This window comes from Siniperca chuatsi, linkage group LG20, assembly GCF_020085105.1.
Source record: "Siniperca chuatsi isolate FFG_IHB_CAS linkage group LG20, ASM2008510v1, whole genome shotgun sequence".
NCBI classification, from domain to species: Eukaryota; Metazoa; Chordata; class Actinopteri; order Centrarchiformes; family Sinipercidae; genus Siniperca; species Siniperca chuatsi.
This window is the reverse complement of record NC_058061.1, coordinates 2,992,600-3,011,765: the sequence shown is the minus strand read 5'-3', so window position 1 is coordinate 3,011,765 and position 19,166 is coordinate 2,992,600. Positions and strand designations below refer to the sequence as shown.

Genomic DNA, 19,166 nt, shown 5'->3' with positions numbered 1-19,166 from the left:
GAGAACAATAAACAAAGATTAGATGACGCTTTTTAGTGTGAATCAACTTCAAGACTACATGACCAAAAGTATGGGACACCCCATCACTTTTGTTTTAGGGCTGTTTTTCATGATTTGGGCTAAACAGCTTAGTTCCAATGAAGGGAAATCATAATGCTGCAGCACACACTGCTCGTGTGCATGTTGAATTTTTCAGGATGACACTGATATCGATATATAATATATTGGCTTTTTTAACATAAACATATAACATTTGGTTTTTTAAAGACTTGTGACCAAGATACACACTAAGTGGGACATTTTACAGTTAAAAAATCAACTCGTCAGGACTCTCTGGTGGACAAACTATGTAATGGAGACACTTTTAAAATGACCTCAAACCTAGTTTGGCATCTCTGTACTACAATTTCTTGTTACTTGTTGGCTGAAAATTATACTGATACAGATATATCTGCAATAACATAACATGAGATCTATTGGTCTAGTTTTAATGACGATGCCCCTGTGCACAAAGTCAGTGGTTTTCCCAGTTTAGTGTGGAAGAAGTTGACTGGCCTGCACAGAGCCCCGACCTCAACCCCATCCAACACCTCTGGGATGAACTGGAACGCCGACTGTGAGCCAGACCTGATCACTGATGCTCTTGTGGCTGAATGGAAGCAAATCTCTGCAGTCAGGTTCCTACATGTGGTGGAAAACCTGAAACCAGAAGAGTGGAGGCTGTCACAGCAGCAGATTAATGTCCACGGTTTAGGAATGAGATGTTAAACTATCATATATGAGTGTTATGTTCAGGTGTCCGCATACTTTTGGCCAGACAGTGTGGACATTTGTCTCCTTGAGACTCAAATTCAACCTGGTTTTCATCATCACGTGTTTCACCTCCCAATCAGAATACTCTCTGTGTGCGTTTCCTGTTAAACGGCCTTTGTGGTGTCCAGACCACGTGGGGGTTTTGCTGATTTATTCACTGTTTGAAATTCACCTCGCTGTAAGGACATCCAACGTAATCAATCAGAGCAGGTAGAGTCCAGCGTAAGTGAGCCCCATCACCACAGACACTGGCCCGGCTCCTCAGGACTGCAGATGGACAACAGATCAACGGGGATGTGTAAGTTGGACGTGACCGTAGAACATCTGCCGAAGGTCCCGGAGGACTGAGATCACATTGCAGCGTCTACACTTCATGTACACTTTCATGTTCTGCCTCGTTATAATGTTGGTTATGAACCGTCCGCCTGATTGTTGACAGGAAACTGAAAACTTTTTTCATGTTATTTTGATGCTGTTGAGTTAACTGACGTCTTGATAGAAAACAGTGACTGAAAGAAAAGACTTTGAAGTGAAGTCCTGATATATGATGCTCAGTCTGTGAGAGCCTCAGATGGGAGTGGAGACTGAAGACCGTCCCTCCTTTGCAGATAATAAACTGTTCAAAAGAAAGTGTCAGCTTTGACCTCACTGGATTATTGGACTTTGGGCTGTCACTGCAGGTTTGTTTTCTACATTTTAATTACAGCAGATGAAGTTTTAGCTCTCGAGTTGTTGCTCTGTAGTGCCAGACAGTAAAAGATACTCAGACGACGTGTGTGTTAGTTTCCAGATGCGGGTTTAAGGATGAAGACTGCTGGAGTTCTGTTCATCTTATCGGTGACTCTGTGTGCTGCTCAGAAACAGAAAATAACCCAGAGACCAGAGTGGGATTACAGGAATGAAGGTTAAATACACGTATCTCTCTCTTCATATTTCTCACACCTACTCAAGTGATTTTGAGGTTTGAGTACCAGGTTTGGAGATTTCCTACTTTTCCTCTGCTACATTTCAATGGGAAATATTTCATTTCTCAGTCTCAGAAAGTCCTTTAGGTGATTTCCAGGTGAAAATCCGTCTTGTCGTCTTAAAACTGGAGTAAATGTGCTTAAAAAGAAAGGTTTCTTTTAGATGTCTGTCTTACATATAACTATTGGTTTAACAGTATTTCAATGTGAGGCAGGTCCTAAATACACTTTAAAATATAGTTATTGAAACGCTGTTCAGTTAACAGTTATATCTGTAGACACTTTTAAACGAAACCTTAAGAAACATATTTTTAACATTGTTTTCTCCTGAAGTCATTTTATCAAGCAATTATTTTATCTTGCCTTTAAAGTGAAATTCATCCTGTTTCATAGTATTCGCCCTTGTTTTGTTGTAGCTCGTTATGATTATTGGCTTTTCTGTGAAGCTCTTTGAGATGCAGGAATTGTGCTATAGAAATAACTAACTCCCCGTTTTAACCCAGGCGTCTTTTGATCTGCAAATCACAAAGTTGGAGTTACGATCAGATTTAGATTTTACATTCTGTAAAAGGTCTATTTTTTCATTACTTCTTTCCGTTTTCCATTTTTTCCTTTCTTCCTTCTTTCCTCTTCTCCTCCTTTTCGTCCTTCCTTCTGTCCTGCCTTGTTTCCATCTTTCAGTCTTTCCTCTTTTCTTTTCCTTCTTCGTTCTGATCAGAAATGGCAGAAGTAACCTTTACACTTTGAATACTTTACTTTACATGAACTGAACACAGAACTTTTACTAGAACTGCAGTAATTTTCCATTCTGCTGTTACTGATTTGAATTAAGTCAAATTGGCTGCTTGTTCCACCACTGAAGATCATTTAGGGCCCATTTACCATTTGAATAATGACTTTGTAATAAAATCAGTAGTAAAACTATAAAATTGGTATGTTTCCTTATTGACTGTGGTTTTGATAAAGAACTTATACTTTACCTACTCTGTGTTTTACTCAGCTGTAGCAGAAAGAGTGAACACCAGAGGATGTGCCAACCTCACGTTGGTTTTAGACAACTGGAAATATGCCATCATGAATCAGGTCAAAGATCTGCTGCTCCACGACCACAACACCGTGCTGCCTGACTATGGAAGGTTCTATCTTCATTTTTAACCATAATGTGATGTGTTTTCTTGTCATTTCATTCTTTGACTTTTCTTGTTTTGTATTTTCCCATCACATCATCTTTGTGAGTTGCTTCTGAGTCAGAAGAGTCGTTTTCTTTGACTGGTCCGTCCCTCAGGATCCAGCCGCTGTCAGACGCCCTGGGAGATCTCTACAAGGAGTTCAACACGCTGAAGGAGCGTCTCTCTGAGCTGACAGCCAAGTTTGACGGAGTGGAGGCCTTCGCGGACAACGTGCGATTAGGAAGGAACCCCGCACCGCCCCGAGGTGAACCCCGACCCCCGGGGTCGCTGCCAGGACAGACGGAGGCTGCTGCGAGGGATGCAGGAGGTCGACCTCAAGGAAGGAGAAGCAGGGTCGTCGTTCGGAGAATCAAGAAACCTGCAGGTTCACAGGACTGAAGAGAGATGATGAAGCTTTGAAGTAATGTTATGTTTTATCCAGGGATACTGCTCTTATTACAGTCTCCAAATGAGTTCAGTTCATAAATATTTTTTTCTGATAAAGACAGGGTTTTGTTCTAAAATGTCTTGCTGCAGGTGAGGTCATATCTCATCTCCTGTTAGCACTCTCATGGTGTGAAATTCTTGTTTTCACTGGTGTAGTCCTATCACCTGTCTAAACTGCAGAACTGGGACATTTATAGATTACATACAGCAGAATCGCTGGACACAAAACCCCTAAACAGTACAAGAACCTGAGTTCTTGTATCAGTTTCACCTGTTCTCAGGTGACACAGCACCGAAATAATATCATTTCATTGTTGTGCTGAACTCCCACAAGGTTGGAAACATATTTGACACCACTGTTTGATTTATTTCTTCATTCATCTCTTCTCACTGGACTGCTTCTGATAATCTACCTGCATATTAAGGTCATACCTGTTCTTTTTTCTTGTAATAACTATCGAATGTAATTTGAACAGTGTTTATATACTGTAGTTATATTCTACTTTACCGCTAGGTGGCTCCCCAGCATCAGAGGCTTTGTATCCTCCCGTGATGAACAGGAGTGTGTGTTCTGGGTTTGGTCCATAGACTTGTGCAAATATGAATATTGAAATTTGTGTAAACTTTGGGATGAATTAGCCATTTTTGGATGCTGCAGTTACACTTAAGCTATTTGACTTTCAATACAATAGGATCTCTTGCCATATTTGACCTGTAGATATCTGAGTACATTCAATAAATTCATCTGGGTTTGGAAAACAACTTGGTTTTTATGTCAACAATCAGGCGTTCAGCAGCAGCGTTCACACAATAACCTTCTAGTTATCATGATTTATATTATAATAGTAGCAGCAACCTTGTAATAAGATTAATAACTTGTTTTGGATATTCTGTGTATTTTGCACATCTGTCTGAGATGATTTTTTTCTGTTTCTTCAAAATAAAATCTTTTTGAAGTACATTTTGATCTAGTTCTGACAAAACCCATTTTGTGATTCCTGACAGTATTTCTTACTGGCAGCGGCATTTCACTAAACCCTAAATTATGATAAAGTCTGCTCTATTATAAATCATTTGCCACCAAAAACTCCAGACCCGAAGTTATCCATAACAGGGGAGCAATGAACGTAATTATGGGCCAGCAAAGATGATCATTTTTGCCTTTTTTTTAATCATACAGAGGTGGAGGAAGTATTCCGATCCTTTACTGCAATAAAAATGTTACTTAAGTAAAAGTACGTAAGAATCATTAGCAAAAGTATTAAAAGTGAACGTGCTCATGCAGAAAAAGGCCCCTGAGAGCATTATACTATTATATATTGTTGGGCTAGTATTGCTGAGAATCTTTAAAGTAACTAGTAACTACATCTCTCAAATGAATGTAGTGGAGTAAAAAGTACAGTATAATGGAGTACAAGTATAAAGTAGTAGCCTACTAAATGGAAATTCTCAAGTAAATATACAAGTAAGCTACCTCAAATGTGTACTTTCGGACAGTACTTGAGTAAATGTAGATCACATCAATGTGCAATAGGTTTCTATACTGCCGAAAGAGAAAGAACTTCCGACGCGCACTTGAACGCAGCATGAGTTTCTTGTTCGATGAGACGGCGAGAGAAACGAAACTGAAAAGGCTTCTTTGGGTTTAGGGACGGTCGAGAAATTACTTACTAAATCAAGAACGAGAAACCTTTAAGGCAGTGTATTAGCTAAAGTTAAAGACGATTAATATGGCGAGTCATATTTTACTAATTTAACAGGGTTAGCTCAGATAGATAACCTGGAGCTCAGTCGGAAGATAACCGCCAGCGTTAGACTGGTTGGTGAATTTGTTGACGCTCCCTTGGAGTTTCTTGCGGGAGGTCACAGCAGGTCTGTGATAAACATTTGCTTATGATTTCAGTTATTACCTGACAGATCCGTGCGAACTTGTCAGCTGCAAAGGTAGGCAAACAGAGCATAAAACTATTAATGCGTTTCGTCTTTAATGCACTGCTTCACTTGTGCAATGTAACCACATCTAGTGTTAGACGAGAGCTGATGATTTTACTGAACTCGATCAGTAAATACCCTCTTTAGTCAGTGGTGTTTATTGTGTTTTTTTTAATAGCTTAGTTTTTAATTATACAACTTGTGTATCTGTAGTACGGTATGGTAGCCTCGTGGTGTTTAGTTCTGAAGTGATTAGTTAATTAACCGATTATTTGGTCAACAGAAAACTTAACTGCCAACATTTTTTTTATTTTTTAAACATTTGCAGCTGCTGAAACATGAGGATTTGCTGCTTTTCTCTGTTTGATGTCATTTTAAATGGATTATCAGGCCTTTGGACTGTGGGTGTGACGAAACAAGCCATTTAAATAAGTCACATTGGACTCTGGGAGCCTGATGGGCACTTTTCATTACTGACATTTTATAGACTATATATATATCACAAGTTTTATTCATAATAAAAGTAATTTGTAGTTGCATCCCAAGTGGTGTTTATGGTGGTATTGTATTACAGATTGTGATATAATTAGTTTATTATAGTGGCATAATATTTTTAACTAATTTATGTTTATATAAAGTCCCTCAGGAGGATGAATGGGTGCACTTGGAAACCAGCTGTGGCAGCATTTCTCATTTTGCCCCTCCCTTACTGGCTGTAATCCAACTGACTTAACTTGAATAGTTAGTCTCAGACATGGAGGATGTGACTGTGTGTGATTTTTATATTCAGAGACGAATAACAGGGGAACAGGGACTCCCCTGACAACAGAGTCCCTACAGATGGAGGAGGGAGCGGGAAACCTCCCCAGCGCCACCGGACCCCACGTGGAGAGCCAGAAAACAGAGGATGTTGCAACCAAAAGACCCCGGAAAAGAAATAAGGTAGAAATGCAGTCATAAGAACAGATTTCAGGGTTTCAGTCGAAACCTGTCTGACTTTTTAACAGTATTTGAACCATCACGAAAGAATTTAAAACCAGATACATGATCCTCAGTTAAAGATTACGTTAATGTGTATTCCAGGAACAAGGACCCGCCAATCTCAGCAAGAAAGCTCAAGACAAAGAGAGGAGGAAAAAGAGAACTCGAAGAAGAAAAAAGAGCCACTCAAACGTTAAAGGGGATGCAGAGGTCAAAAGTGAAAACACAGAAACAAGCAAGATGGAAGTTGTGGAGACTACAAGCAGCCAAACTCAGCAGAGTGTGCCAATAGAAACACAACATGTCGATCCCCAAGTGGAAGACACCTTGCCAAACAGTGGAGAACAACGCAACAAAGATTCTAAGATGGTGCAAGCTCAGACTCAAACAAGGAAACTTAAAGGCACAGACAGATTCACACAAACTCCAGTTGTTTTACAGAGCAACCAGGAAACACAGACAGACTTTCCTGTGCCAAAACAAGACGGCGCAAACGACGAAAAGACTCAACCTGACACAAACAGTGCTGCTGAGTCACAGCTAAAACAAGACAAACACACACCTGAAGCCAAGCTGCAAGACGGCAACACGAAAAATGAAAATCCAGACAGTGACAGAGCATCATCAGATCCAGCCAAGGAGCAAAACCCTAAGAAAGAGTCAAAGTCTAAAGAGGAGAATCCCTCTGCAGGAACCTCAGGCGATCCCACAGCCTCCCAAGCCGAAAAAGGTGCCGAACCGATGTCTTACGCCAAAGCTGTGTCTGGAGCGGGCGGGGGTGAGAAACAGTCCAGTATGGAAGCCTCCAAAGCAGCAGATACAACCACAAAACCATCCCAAAGCACACGGTAAGGGTACACATTAGCAGCTAATACTGTGGTTGAGTGATTGTGTGATTGTAAACATTTATTTTCTGTGTCCACAGTGATCGGAGCCCGGTGAGACCTCCACCTGGTGCTCCCATGTTCACCTTTCACATCTATGCTGTGCTGGACAAAAAGTTTAAATTCAACCAAGCGCATGACACGCTTGTGCTGTTTCAGGAAGGAGGATATTTACACTTGGAAATTAAGCATTTTGTGTGAGTATTGATGATATTTGTATAAGCTGTAATACACAGAATATATTAGTATAGTGAGATGTTTTTCACTGTTTTGGCTCTGTACTCCAGCACTTTAGATCTGAAATGCAATGACGACTGTGAGGTTAAAGGACCGACTCTCAGCTTCAATTTGAGGGTGTTCACATTCACATCAGATGAACAGGACCTGTAGTCCTTTTAATACAATGTCTCCCAGTTTTAGGCAACATAAATGCTATTTAAGACAATAGCGTGTTTCCCATTTTTTGGCAGCAGTTTGGGGAACATTCCTGTTTCAACATGACAATGCCCCCCTGTGCACAGAGCCAGCTGCAGCCAGGCTCCAAACTCTTGTGGAAAACCTTCCCAGAAGAGTGGAGGCTGTTATAGCAGCAGATTAATGCCCATGGATTTGGAATGACATGTTCAACTATCACATATGAGTCCCCAAACATTTGGTCATGTACAATAGTGTAAATGGAAAAACAGGCAACTGTTTGCTAACACATTCAACATATCAGCCTCATAAGGTAATAATAAGTCCGTGTTGTCTTTACAACTTGTTGCGTTGCCTGCAAGTGGCCAAAAAATCGAATTAATATGAGTTTAAATAAAGTTATTATATTTAATATTTGGTATGAAATCCCTTCAGTCAGTGAATCTGAAGTCTCCAACCCACAGACATCATGCAACTAGCTTCACTTCTTGCTTGCTTCAGGGGCTTTTTTGCCTTTAGTCTGGTATTCGGCGGGTGAAATACATGATGAGCTGGACTGAGCTCTTGTGTCTGACTGGGTCAGTCACGAAATGTCCACTGTTTGGCCCTACAAACTCCTGGGTTGCCTTGATTTTATACTTAGGATCATTGTCCTGACTATGTATGGAACTACATATCTTACACTGTTCAGCCAATATGAATGTAAACAGCTTCAGTTTCATTTAAAATCCAGTGTGCTGGAGTACAGAGCCGAGCTATCGTTATAACAAATGCTCCATATTTTATGTTTAGTGGACTAAAAGAGGGATGCTGTCTGGTAGAAGCAAGTCTTTCCACTGAAGAAAGCAACCTGCGGAGAGGCAGCTGGTTGACTTATCGGTATGGTGTAAAGCAACGACAGAAAGAGATTTCAGGAATAACCACAAGATACATTCACATTCCAGTCGACTCAAACATTAAAGGTAAGGCAAGCAAACCATTTGGTCTCAGCATGCCAACACACCACTGTAGGTTTGTGTCTTTTCACATTAACGGATCACGTACCTGCCTGTGTTTCATCTAGAGTTGCACCTTTATGAAGGCTTCATTAGTCGTCAGGAAGGGCATAGTTTCTGGAAAACTGGCCTCAACATGGTCGGCTTGAAGAAAACAAAAGGTGTAGAGATATCAGACGCCTGGCAGGCCTCAGCGGCAGATCTGCTGAACAGCATCTTCCAGAAATGGTCCCCGTCAGACAAACAGAGCACTGAGCGCTTGTGTGACAAATTGTTGCATTTTATGAAGAGTCTCGGTTCTGCACATGAAAGGATGACATTCCCAGACAATTCACGACCTCCCATGGTCAAGGTTGGTGCAACAAGAAGAGTAGAGTTCAAAGCATTCATTATATATCAACTCCAATATTCCAATATAACCAAACTTTTTTTTAATTTATAGACGTTCGAGCTGATTTCAGAGACTTTGGTTCAGATCTTAAAAGGAGAGCCAAAGGAGAAATTCCCAAGCAGCTGGAGGAGCGCCAGTCCACTTGTTCTGGGCCTGTCTGTTTTCAATGTTACCAGAAAGTGTGACATCAACCTCGGAGTGAAAGGCTGGGCTGAGCTGTGTCTCCTGGTGTCCTCAGAGACCGCAATGGACAAGAAAAACCTCGATGAGTTGCTCAGTTTTTTCCAAAGTGCCCAATAGTAAGTTTTGCAAAAGGTTCAAGCTTGACAAAGAAAGAGGTCCACATACTAGGTGTGACGGTCTTCCTCAGGGGATGGAGTTTGCTCAGATGTCATCACGTGATCTAAGTACAGAACCAAAAGTCCCATACTTATTTATTTGTATTTTATTCCTCTGTTTTTTTCATGATGTTTGTCTTTTGCAGGGATTGTGTTTATTAGTTGTTGGGTTTTTTTCTTTTTGTGTGGATGTTTTTCTGTAAAAAAAAAAAAACTCCTTAAAATATAACATTAAAAAAAAGTTTCATACTTACGTCAGATGATGACAACTGTGCTATCTCCATGACAACTGAGCAAACTCAGAAGAAGAAGCTAGGAAGTGGACCTTGAATTAAGATTTTGTTTTGTCAGACTAGTGGAAAGTAATTTGTCTCCAAACATTAGGAGCTAATTCAAGCCATACAGTCACTGATGGTGGTGGTAGCAGGGTGAAGTTCGCTTCTGTTGCTCTTGCTTTCAGTTAATGTATTTTCTAATAAGGAATTTCTTTTATCTGTAGTTCTGGGATTTCCTGTTCATATTTTTAGCTAAATGTGTATTTACTGCTGTACTGTCGAGGTGCTTGAATTTTACAATCCAGTACACTGGCAGATAGCCATTTAACTTGAATGAAGAGTTAGAGGTTTAAAGAATATGGGCAAATAACTCCATTATCATGTTTCAGCCTTCGACCCATGAAAGAAACCCTTACTGTGAAAACAGTTTTGTTTTTTTTATTTCCCATGTGGGTCAGATACTTATTTTGCAAGAAAGACCTATCAGACAAGATAATACAATAAAGGCAGAGAAAAAAAAGGGAATAACAACAACAGTTACCAATAGAGACATTTGCCATTCAACTGGAATTATTAGCTTAAGAAATGAAATGTCTTACTGCAGACTATTTCAAGTGGCTTCAATGAAAAACACAGAAGTTTCCCAGCCATGAGATAGTTAGTTAATTAGATGGTGAAACAAAACTCCCACCCCACCAGTCCTGAGACACCTTTGACACCAAAAGATTTCAAATTTTCTTCTATTTCTTTTTTATAATTATTTATTAATTTAATATCAATTATAATTTCTGGTTTTATCTTCCAAGCTGTTTTTTAAATGCTGTTTCAAAGCACTCATCACACTTTCAGGAATACAATTCTGGTAGAGAAATACTAAATCTGTTATTATATTATATTAAATTATATTTGAATTACATGAATGAATGAATTTATTTGTTTACTTACTTTTTGCCTAAAATCTGTCGAATTAGAGTGTCAAAATATCAGAATCAGCCTTCAAAACTCATTTGTTTAACTGTAGAATGTAAACTCCTCTTAAGGCGATTAAAACCCCTGCAATCCTAGAAACATGGCCTTGGTGTCCTCATTGGTTACCATGTGTGGTAATAGGAGTAGAAGCGTTTGGAGTAGTAACAGAAGTATTTATGTGCGATATTGATGTATGACCTTGTATAACACATTCTCACACTACTCTGTTTCTTCCTTTCAGTGCCGTGTTGGGTCTGATAAACCACTGTGCGCAGCAGACGGTGTCGGAGCTCGTTCTGCTCGTTCCTCTGCTCTTCAGACTCAGACAACCAGGAGCCGACGCAACAAAAGTGGGTCCAGCTGTGGAGGAGGAGAACTGGTCGGGACTTGAACGTGTCAATTTCACCAGGTTCAGGGAGAATATACAGTCCTACCCTGACAAAAGGAAGTGAGTTTGTCTCAGAGCAACCTTAACTTTCTTCTCCTGAAATGGTGATCATATTTTGTTGAAATAACTTTTTGTTTTCTTCACAGGAGAATGCTGACTTTGATCCAGACACACTTATCTATGGCTAAAGAGATGCCTCTGCTTCTGATGAGCTGGTTATCTCTGGTCGCATTTGAGGATCTTCCTGCATTTTCAGACCTGACAGGAATACCTGCAGAACACCTGATCCAGAGTCTGTTGTACAGACTCCAAAAATGTGGAGACCCAAGGGATAACAACAGAGCACAGGAGAACGTAAAGGTGGAAAAATCTACAAATGACAATAATAAACATTTCAAATAACATTGTTTTATCTTTTAAATGATCCTTTGTGTGATCCTTTGTCCTTTCTTCATGCAGCATACTCAGAAAACCTTGACCGATATCCTGCTGAAGGTAGACAAAGAGAAGGACAGGTAACATCTGAAATATTCTACAAGTCCCACTGATGCACTGTGGTATTGCGCTCCCTGTAACGTTTGCTCTGTGTCTGTAGAATGATTGAACATGGAAATATCAAGCCAGCCTTCATGAGCAGCATCAGTGTCGTGAAGCACACATGCAGAATCGTGCGACTCGTCCCGTGGTACCAGGCTGTAGTCCTGTCCTACCAGCTAGTGTTGAAATTGGCAGAGATTTTGGAGGCTAAACTGAGGAAAGAGGTAACAATCTCTTTATTATGTGCTCTGACTGCCTCATTATTGAACAGTAACTTGAATTCACTGTGTTCCTTTTGTGCCTTTTAGTCCTCTGAAGATGAGTTTGAGACCTTAAAGCAGAAACTCTTGGAGGAGCTACATGCTGTGCAGCAGCGAATCAGTGAGTGGAGAGATGAATTGCTGCAAAAACCCCTTGTGACGCCGTCAAAATCACTCACTTACCCAAAGGAAATTGAGGTACGCAGTTCAACAGAATATTTGCTAGTAGTCAGCTTATGGTCATTATTCAGTTGACTTTGGCTTTATTCCTTCTTGTTTACCACTCAGCTCGTACAGTAGGTTGTCATCTGTATTTAAGGCACACCGTTTTCAGTTTTTTATGTACCCAAACACCCAAAGGTTATGTTATGGTTTGTTCCCTGCTGCAAGAAGACAATTATCACCGCAGTTTACAGTGAACAAGTCCTTCTGATAAAGTGAAAATGAAAAAACAATACTGTAAATGTTTACAGTGTTTGTGCTGCAAATGTTTTTAGTAATGAAAATGAATAGATACATTGACTTTTTTCATTTTTGAAAAATCAAAAAGGAACATGATGAGCCGTAATTATTTTCTTAAAGGACCAGTGTGTAACACTGAACTGGAGATATGATATTTATAAGTATGTTTTTATTAGTGTATAATCACCTGAAAATAAGAATTGTTGTGTTTTCGTTACCTTAGAATAAGCAGTTTTTATCTACAGAGGGAGCAGGTCCCCTTCCACGGAGGCTGCCATGTTTCTACAGTAGCCCAGAACGTACAAACCAAACTCTGGCTCTAGATAGGGCTGTTCGTGTTTTTTGCGAGTTTAGCGGCCACCGTAGTTTCTCCTACACACTTGGAAGCCACTAATGCCACTAAATCCTAAACACTTCTCCTTTAAATCATGCAGTTAGACCAGGTTTGACATACTATAACGCCTCCTATAATAATAACTGTTGAATTATCAGATGTGGGATGCGCTGCTGACGGTGGAATGCTCTCTTGAAGAAGTTTCATCCCGTTGGAGGCTGAGCCTGAAAAAAGACCTGACAAAGAGGATTTCCAAGGTGATCGTTTATTGATAAGTGTAAAATAGACGTTATTCGTCTTGTTTAAGTGACATCTGAGGTCAGGAAAGGCATAGATTTTAACAGGAATCTAGTGCCAGCAGGTAAATGCTTTCCAGCACATCTGAACTGTTTCCTTTGCAGGCAAGTGAGGAGGATAAAGTGGTGGTCTGCTGCCTTGAGTCGTCCTTGGCAGTTCTAAGGAAAAGCCATGAGGTTGTACAGACCTGTTTCGACGAGCTGTGTCAGTCTGCTATCAAGACAATCTGCCAGGTACAGTACATATTAAAGATCTGTTCAGAGTGCATCCTTCTCACCAGAGAAAGTTCTGTATTCATTTTCTAAAGCTGCTGCTTGAGATGGGGCTCCCCACACCCAACTAGTCAAGATTTAAGGTACATTTTTGTATCACACGTCATATGATGCGTTTGGGTACTGATGTACCTTCAACAATCATGCATACTTGCCCAGGTGATCCAGTCAGACCTTATCACAATCACAGTCTCAATCACTGCTGGCCACTTTGACAGCACTCTTTTAATGAGACACCCCATCCAGATTTTAATGAGACACCCCATCCAGATTTTCAGAAGTAGTTAATTCTCACACCATTTTTTTTTTCTCTAATCAAGCAGGTGAATTAAGTTGTTTCATGTTTTTAGAGAGGGCAGGAGGGAGACCTGATGCGGAGTCTCAGCTCTAAGATGAAGGTTCCCCCTGATGTTGTAGTGTCTGCTGTTGTGGTTGAGTCAGCAGGACGATTCAGAGACAACTCTGTAGTCCAGCTGCTCGATCCACAGTCCGCCATGAACCATCTACTGTCTCAAGGTACTTCATTTCATTATTTATTTCATTCATTTAAATATATATTTATTTTTTTCTTATTTCCTTACGGTTATTTACTTAGTGCTATTAAAGTTTCATAATGGTCACGATGTCATTGTTTTGGCCCAGGTGATTGGAAGTCGATCCAGGTGGATGACCATGCAGGGCAGGTTGTCCACAGCTGTCTGGCCGCATTGCAGTCTCTGGTGCAGTCTCTGCTTCAAGGACATGTGCCCCTGGGACACCTACAGACCTGCCTGAAATATAAAGAGCAGTTTAAGAGACTTTACCAGCAGTGTATGAACCTTATCAAGCATTAACATCACAAACAACCTTCCATGATTACTACATTAAATTTACCCTTAATGGAAAAACTATATTAATGAATAATAGCTGCATTATGTCTTCCACAGACAAGAAAAACACCAAATCTGAGACCATTCCTGTCAATGCAGGGGTTGTTTTGGCTCAGAGAGAGAAAGATTTGAACTATTTCATGCAGCGGAAACAGCAGATGGATACACTGATAAAGATGATAGCAAAGGTTACAGAAAGCATCACGGGTAAGTTTAGGTAGACAAATAAGTACGTACCCCATTATTAACTTGAATTATGTTGAGTTAGAGAGTTTGGCTCTGTATTGTGGTTTTATGCGTTGTTTTCTTCAGTAACATGGTTCATATTTAACCAGCTCCTGAGATGTCGACTCTCGAGACGCAGCACAGTGCAGATCTTCAAACTGTGAGCCTGAACAAACTGGTGCTCGTTCAGTCCTTTGATGCTGAGGGGAAATTGGGGAAGATGGGCCCTCCCCAGATCCTCTGGTATAACACCAGTCTGAATGTCTTGAAAATGGTCAGTGAGATGCAAAAACTGCATCACAGCAACCTGATTCTGTCCTCCTGGGTCAAGGGGGCTGCATCTTTGGCGTCAATGAGGCAACCGTGCTCAGCTCCTGTTTCAGTCACCCTAACACAGATCTACGAAAACATCTGGAAGCCACTACTGACAGAGTTCTTTCAGCTTGGTGTCAGCATTGCAAATGCAAACATCACTTTTAAGCAGCTCGATCAGGTGTTGGTGGAGTCTGGCGACCAGGGAGATGGGAAACTAATAGAGAAGGAGCTAAGTCTGATGTCAGACACATTTAGAGAGTCAGGAAGGTTCAAACCTGAGGAGAACTGGGTGGAGCTTCGACTTCGTCAGATCCAGGAGTATCGACAGCTCCACGAGGCAGCAGCTGCAGCCAGTGCAATGCTGAAGATAGCTGAAAAAATGAAGCTTTCTGGGAACTTCACGGAAATTGACACTCTCAGCCAAATGGTAATAGTCTTGTGATCTGAAATTAAATTTGAATTACAGTATTTACAAAGGAACTGATTTGCAGTGGGCTACCCAAAAGAAAGCATACTCTTGTTATTCCTGTTTTCTTTACAATTTCGTATTCATAATATTCACTTACATAAGAGATGCATATTCAACATTTTAATAAGTACATTTAAATATAGAATAGAAATCAGTAGCAGAAGGTGAACATTGACAATTGGTGGTCAAAACAATTTTAAAAGATGATTTACTTTTTAAATCTGTGTAGCAGAAGCAAACACACTTTTTCTCTTAAATATGCTTTTCTTTTTAAGAGAATGAATAAGTCTTGAATTATGTGTACTATTTAACAGGAAGAAGACACATTTAAGCAGAGGGCCCTGGGGTCCCTTAGCGATGACCTGTTTAGTGCCAAAGAGCAACTCTCCACAGTCACCAAGCAGCACACTGCCTGTCTTGAAGAGTTTCTAGCGAGCCAAACTCTGGTCAGCTGGGTCAAAGAGAACCTTAAAAGTAAGGCGCTTGCATAAAAAATCTACACATTCATGCAAAAACATAGATTGTTTTTAGTTTTGCAGACGATGCCTGCCTGCTCACTTTTCTGTCCCCTCAACAGATATGAGCGATGTGAAGGTCTATGTCGACCTGGCTTCCATATCTGCTGGAGAGAATGACACAGAGATCGACCAGGTGGCCTGTTTCCATGATGCAGTGATGGGCTACGCCCCTCTGCTCTACTCCCTCTCCCCTCAAGCTGGCTTTGAGGAGTTCATGAAGTATGCTGAGCAGGTGTGGGCCACCCAAAGAAGGGATGATAAGCTACCAGACAAATTGGTATTTACTTCTCCGTTATTTGTAGGCAGAACATAAAACCCTGTTACTGTGGCAAAGTGACAATGATGCCACTGGGTTTGTTTTTCAGAGAGAGTCTACTCGATTGCTGAGCTGGCTGAAAGCACTGAAGGAGACCCACGGCTCTGTGGAGCAGTCCTCTCTCTCCCTGGCTTCTTCTATTAATGCTCATGGAGTTTATTACATAGGATGGTCTGATGAAAGCACAGAGAAGGCAAGTGGACAATCTTCCATTAAAAGATATGTCAAAGATAAGTCAAAGATACCAAGATGTAGGGCCTTGACTGAATTCATCTAAATTATTTAAGAGATTTATGAGAAATTTTCTTTCTGATATTCACTTGTTTGCAGAGATGTCTACAAAACATGGTACATGTCACAGTGAAAAAGGGCAGAGAGGAGAAGAGCTACAAGCTTGAAGACCTGCTGGAGCTACAGAACAAACTCATGCTCATGTCATCCAAAGGAGAGCACGGCAGAGAACAAGTCAACAGGTTCACAGAGGTCAATGGCATTTATAAAAGACAATTTTGTATTTAAAGTGTTTAACTTTCTGCACAATGTACAGTGGCGAGAGGTTATTTAGATGACGTTTGGGCTACAACAAAAATGGCAGCACATCTAAAGCGGTCTCATACTGCTGTATGTAAACAGCTATCAGGCTAGCTGGATAAATATGTTCTTTTCCAACCAGGTAACGTCTTGAATAATTGTGATGAAATTACACAATAAAGTCGCACAGGTGTAGATTTTGTGTTATAAAGTAGGATTACAGTAACTTTAATGGCATTGTTAGCCAGAAAAGTAACATGTTACTAACCACAGCAGTGTGCTGCAACAGAAAAGAAGCCAATGTACCAGTCTTAACATCTAACAACACTCAACCACGCAGATAAAAATTCTGATATCTTAAAGCTGCATTATTTGATTGTTTTGGAGACTAGGGGGCAGAAGAACTTCAAAACAACCTGAAAAACACAGCCTATTGCTTGTTTAGACACCCAGTAACAACAGTTGCCATGATATTAAGTATTCTTTAAGCTCTGGTTTAGACTCTAACTTTGTGAGCTGTTTGGTACTGGGCAGGTAGTGTACAGTGGGTTTATCAGAGCTTGTTTACTGAAAACAACACTCCTGTCCACATGTACCGTAGGTTTTTGAAGGAGTTCAGAGACTGGGCACCATCCTTCTTCAGATGCAAACATCCGGCAACATGCTCTTCAGGGAATGGCAGGCTGAGGTCCAGTGCAACCCACAACAGCAACCGTGCATCAAAGTCACCTTCTTATCCCTGATGGGTAAAGAGATGGTGTACTATGGCGAGGTGACCGAGCAGCTACAAAAGCTGGCTCACTCCATGGATAGCTGCCAAAAAGAATGGCGTTCCTTCATCTGTGAGATGCGTTCCAACTTCAATTTGCTGAACCACTACACCTCAGAGCAGATCGTGTACCTGTGCCACTGGATACACAAAGTGTGTCATCGGCAGGCATCAGTTCCTCCACAGTTATGGTATTTACTTTTCCCCATAAAGCCTGACTGCACTCTAACTGATGTGAGAGTTGCTTACAGTAATGCAGCAAGTATGACCTCAAAGGATGATGAATTGGAAGATGTTGAGTTTGACAATGAAGATCAATATTACAAACCTTCTATGGACTTAACACCAGCTTCACCAGGACACACTGAAGAGGACATGGAAGAGGCTCATGATTTGATGGAGTTTTCTTCAGAGGATGAAGAGGATTGTGTCATGAAATGTGATGATGATGCAGGGGGCTCACCACTCAGACACACTGATGGCATCAGGAAGTGCAATGAGGACAGTCTTGAAAAACTCTGGCGTAAATTCAAGAACAACATGCCACAGTACCTCAACGAGTACTTGGACATCTCGTCTCTGGCCCACTTCCTTTCATGCCTCTCTGAAATGAACCAGCAACACGTGATCAGGAACCTCCCACAGGTTCTCCAGGAGGGAAAGCCCAATCTTGTCCTTTGTCCCAGTGCAGAGGTTTTTACCACCATCCTGTCATTTTACATGGTGAGTCCAGAGCAGCCTCTGCCATCTACTGATGAGGTTCTAGTCTGCAGAGAAGAAACCAAAGAGGAGGAGGTGGAGATCTTTCTCCGCCGAGCTCTCGGCCAAGGCTCCAGACAAAATTGGCAGAAGATATATTCTCTTGTCAATCCAGGGCTGCTGGGATATGATGTCAGTGTGGCCTTGGGGGAGTTCTTTGAGGGTCTTGAGAGAAGTGCCAACCCGCATTACCGTTTGATAATAGTCAGTCCGGTTGAGCACCAGCACAGATATGTGCCTTCTTTCTTCAGCAATGACAAAGTACAAGCTGGTGTGAGTCTAACAGCAGATCCTGCCAGGAAATATCTACATTACCACTACAGCAGGCTCTCACAAAACCTTGTCTCACTGGTTTCTCCAAATCAGCTCTCAGTCTGGATGGTGTCATCTGTACGCCCTGCAGTTGGTAAGGGTAACCCTAATTGGCATGCAATTATAAAAATGCTTATACAATAGTGGCAAGAAAATAATTTCTTTGTTATGTAAAAACCATATTATGTTATGTTAAATGCTATCATGTAAAATCACATAAAGATTTTACCCATAGGGGTTTTCAGGTACAATATTCAAATGAATTCATACAATGTTTTTCTTGACATACATCTTTTTTCTGTAGGGAAATCCCTTTATATTGATCGTTTGTTTGAGAAGTTCCAGCAAAAATCTTCCAGAGCAAAACATATTAGGATCAGGCTGATTGAGCCATGCGTTGATATAGACTGCTTGATTAAGAGTCTATCAGAGAAACTGGCAACCTTGAAAGAGCAGGACCCTGTTCTCCTGCACATTGACACAGCTGGAGTAAGTATGCAAGCATTTATCTCTGCAGATATCTTGTTCTGTTGTTGGTTGTACTTGAGTCTGTCTTCTTCTTCACTTTTGTTACCTATCAGGTACGTTCGGATCTGGAGGAGCTTCTGTTCCATCTGTTAGTTCTGGGCTGTTTGAGCGACAGCCATGGCATGCTGTGGAGAAGGAATGTAGCTCACTTGATCACTGTTGAGGTCATGAGAACATACACATCCCCTCAAAAACAGACAAAACAGGTAGCAATGTCTTCAGATCAGAACTTCTTCTCAGTATGGATGTCAACTGTCAGAACATGTAGTTTTAAAATGTCACGTTGTTGTATGTATCTTTACATTAAACATGACTGGTAACCTATATCTTTTTAACTCTGTGAAGTCACAGCTTTCAATAACAGCATATTCTCATATTTTATATAACTTATCCATCACTCATAGCATCTAGAAATAATTGGACGAAGTCTGC

The 19,166-nt window shown here is 40.8% G+C and overlaps 1 protein-coding gene across 1 annotated transcript in view; it reads left to right on the top strand.

Annotated features, from left to right (window-relative positions):
• Positions 1 to 5,204: 5,204 nt before the first annotated feature.
• The window catches only part of rnf213b (ring finger protein 213b), a 37,778-nt gene continuing 23,816 nt past the window's right edge, over positions 5,205 to 19,166 (top strand). The window contains 25 exon segments of the mRNA XM_044179597.1: positions 5,205 to 5,338; positions 6,117 to 6,268; positions 6,410 to 7,155; positions 7,233 to 7,388; positions 8,398 to 8,567; positions 8,669 to 8,952; positions 9,043 to 9,290; positions 10,815 to 11,021; positions 11,108 to 11,321; positions 11,421 to 11,476; positions 11,557 to 11,722; positions 11,807 to 11,956; positions 12,713 to 12,811; positions 12,956 to 13,084; positions 13,474 to 13,639; positions 13,766 to 13,933; positions 14,050 to 14,199; positions 14,328 to 14,959; positions 15,316 to 15,475; positions 15,579 to 15,796; positions 15,885 to 16,028; positions 16,166 to 16,318; positions 16,968 to 18,300; positions 18,511 to 18,695; positions 18,788 to 18,940. Coding sequence (XP_044035532.1) covers positions 6,167 to 6,268; positions 6,410 to 7,155; positions 7,233 to 7,388; positions 8,398 to 8,567; positions 8,669 to 8,952; positions 9,043 to 9,290; positions 10,815 to 11,021; positions 11,108 to 11,321; positions 11,421 to 11,476; positions 11,557 to 11,722; positions 11,807 to 11,956; positions 12,713 to 12,811; positions 12,956 to 13,084; positions 13,474 to 13,639; positions 13,766 to 13,933; positions 14,050 to 14,199; positions 14,328 to 14,959; positions 15,316 to 15,475; positions 15,579 to 15,796; positions 15,885 to 16,028; positions 16,166 to 16,318; positions 16,968 to 18,300; positions 18,511 to 18,695; positions 18,788 to 18,940 — 6,189 coding nt within the window. The 5' untranslated portion in view covers positions 5,205 to 5,338; positions 6,117 to 6,166.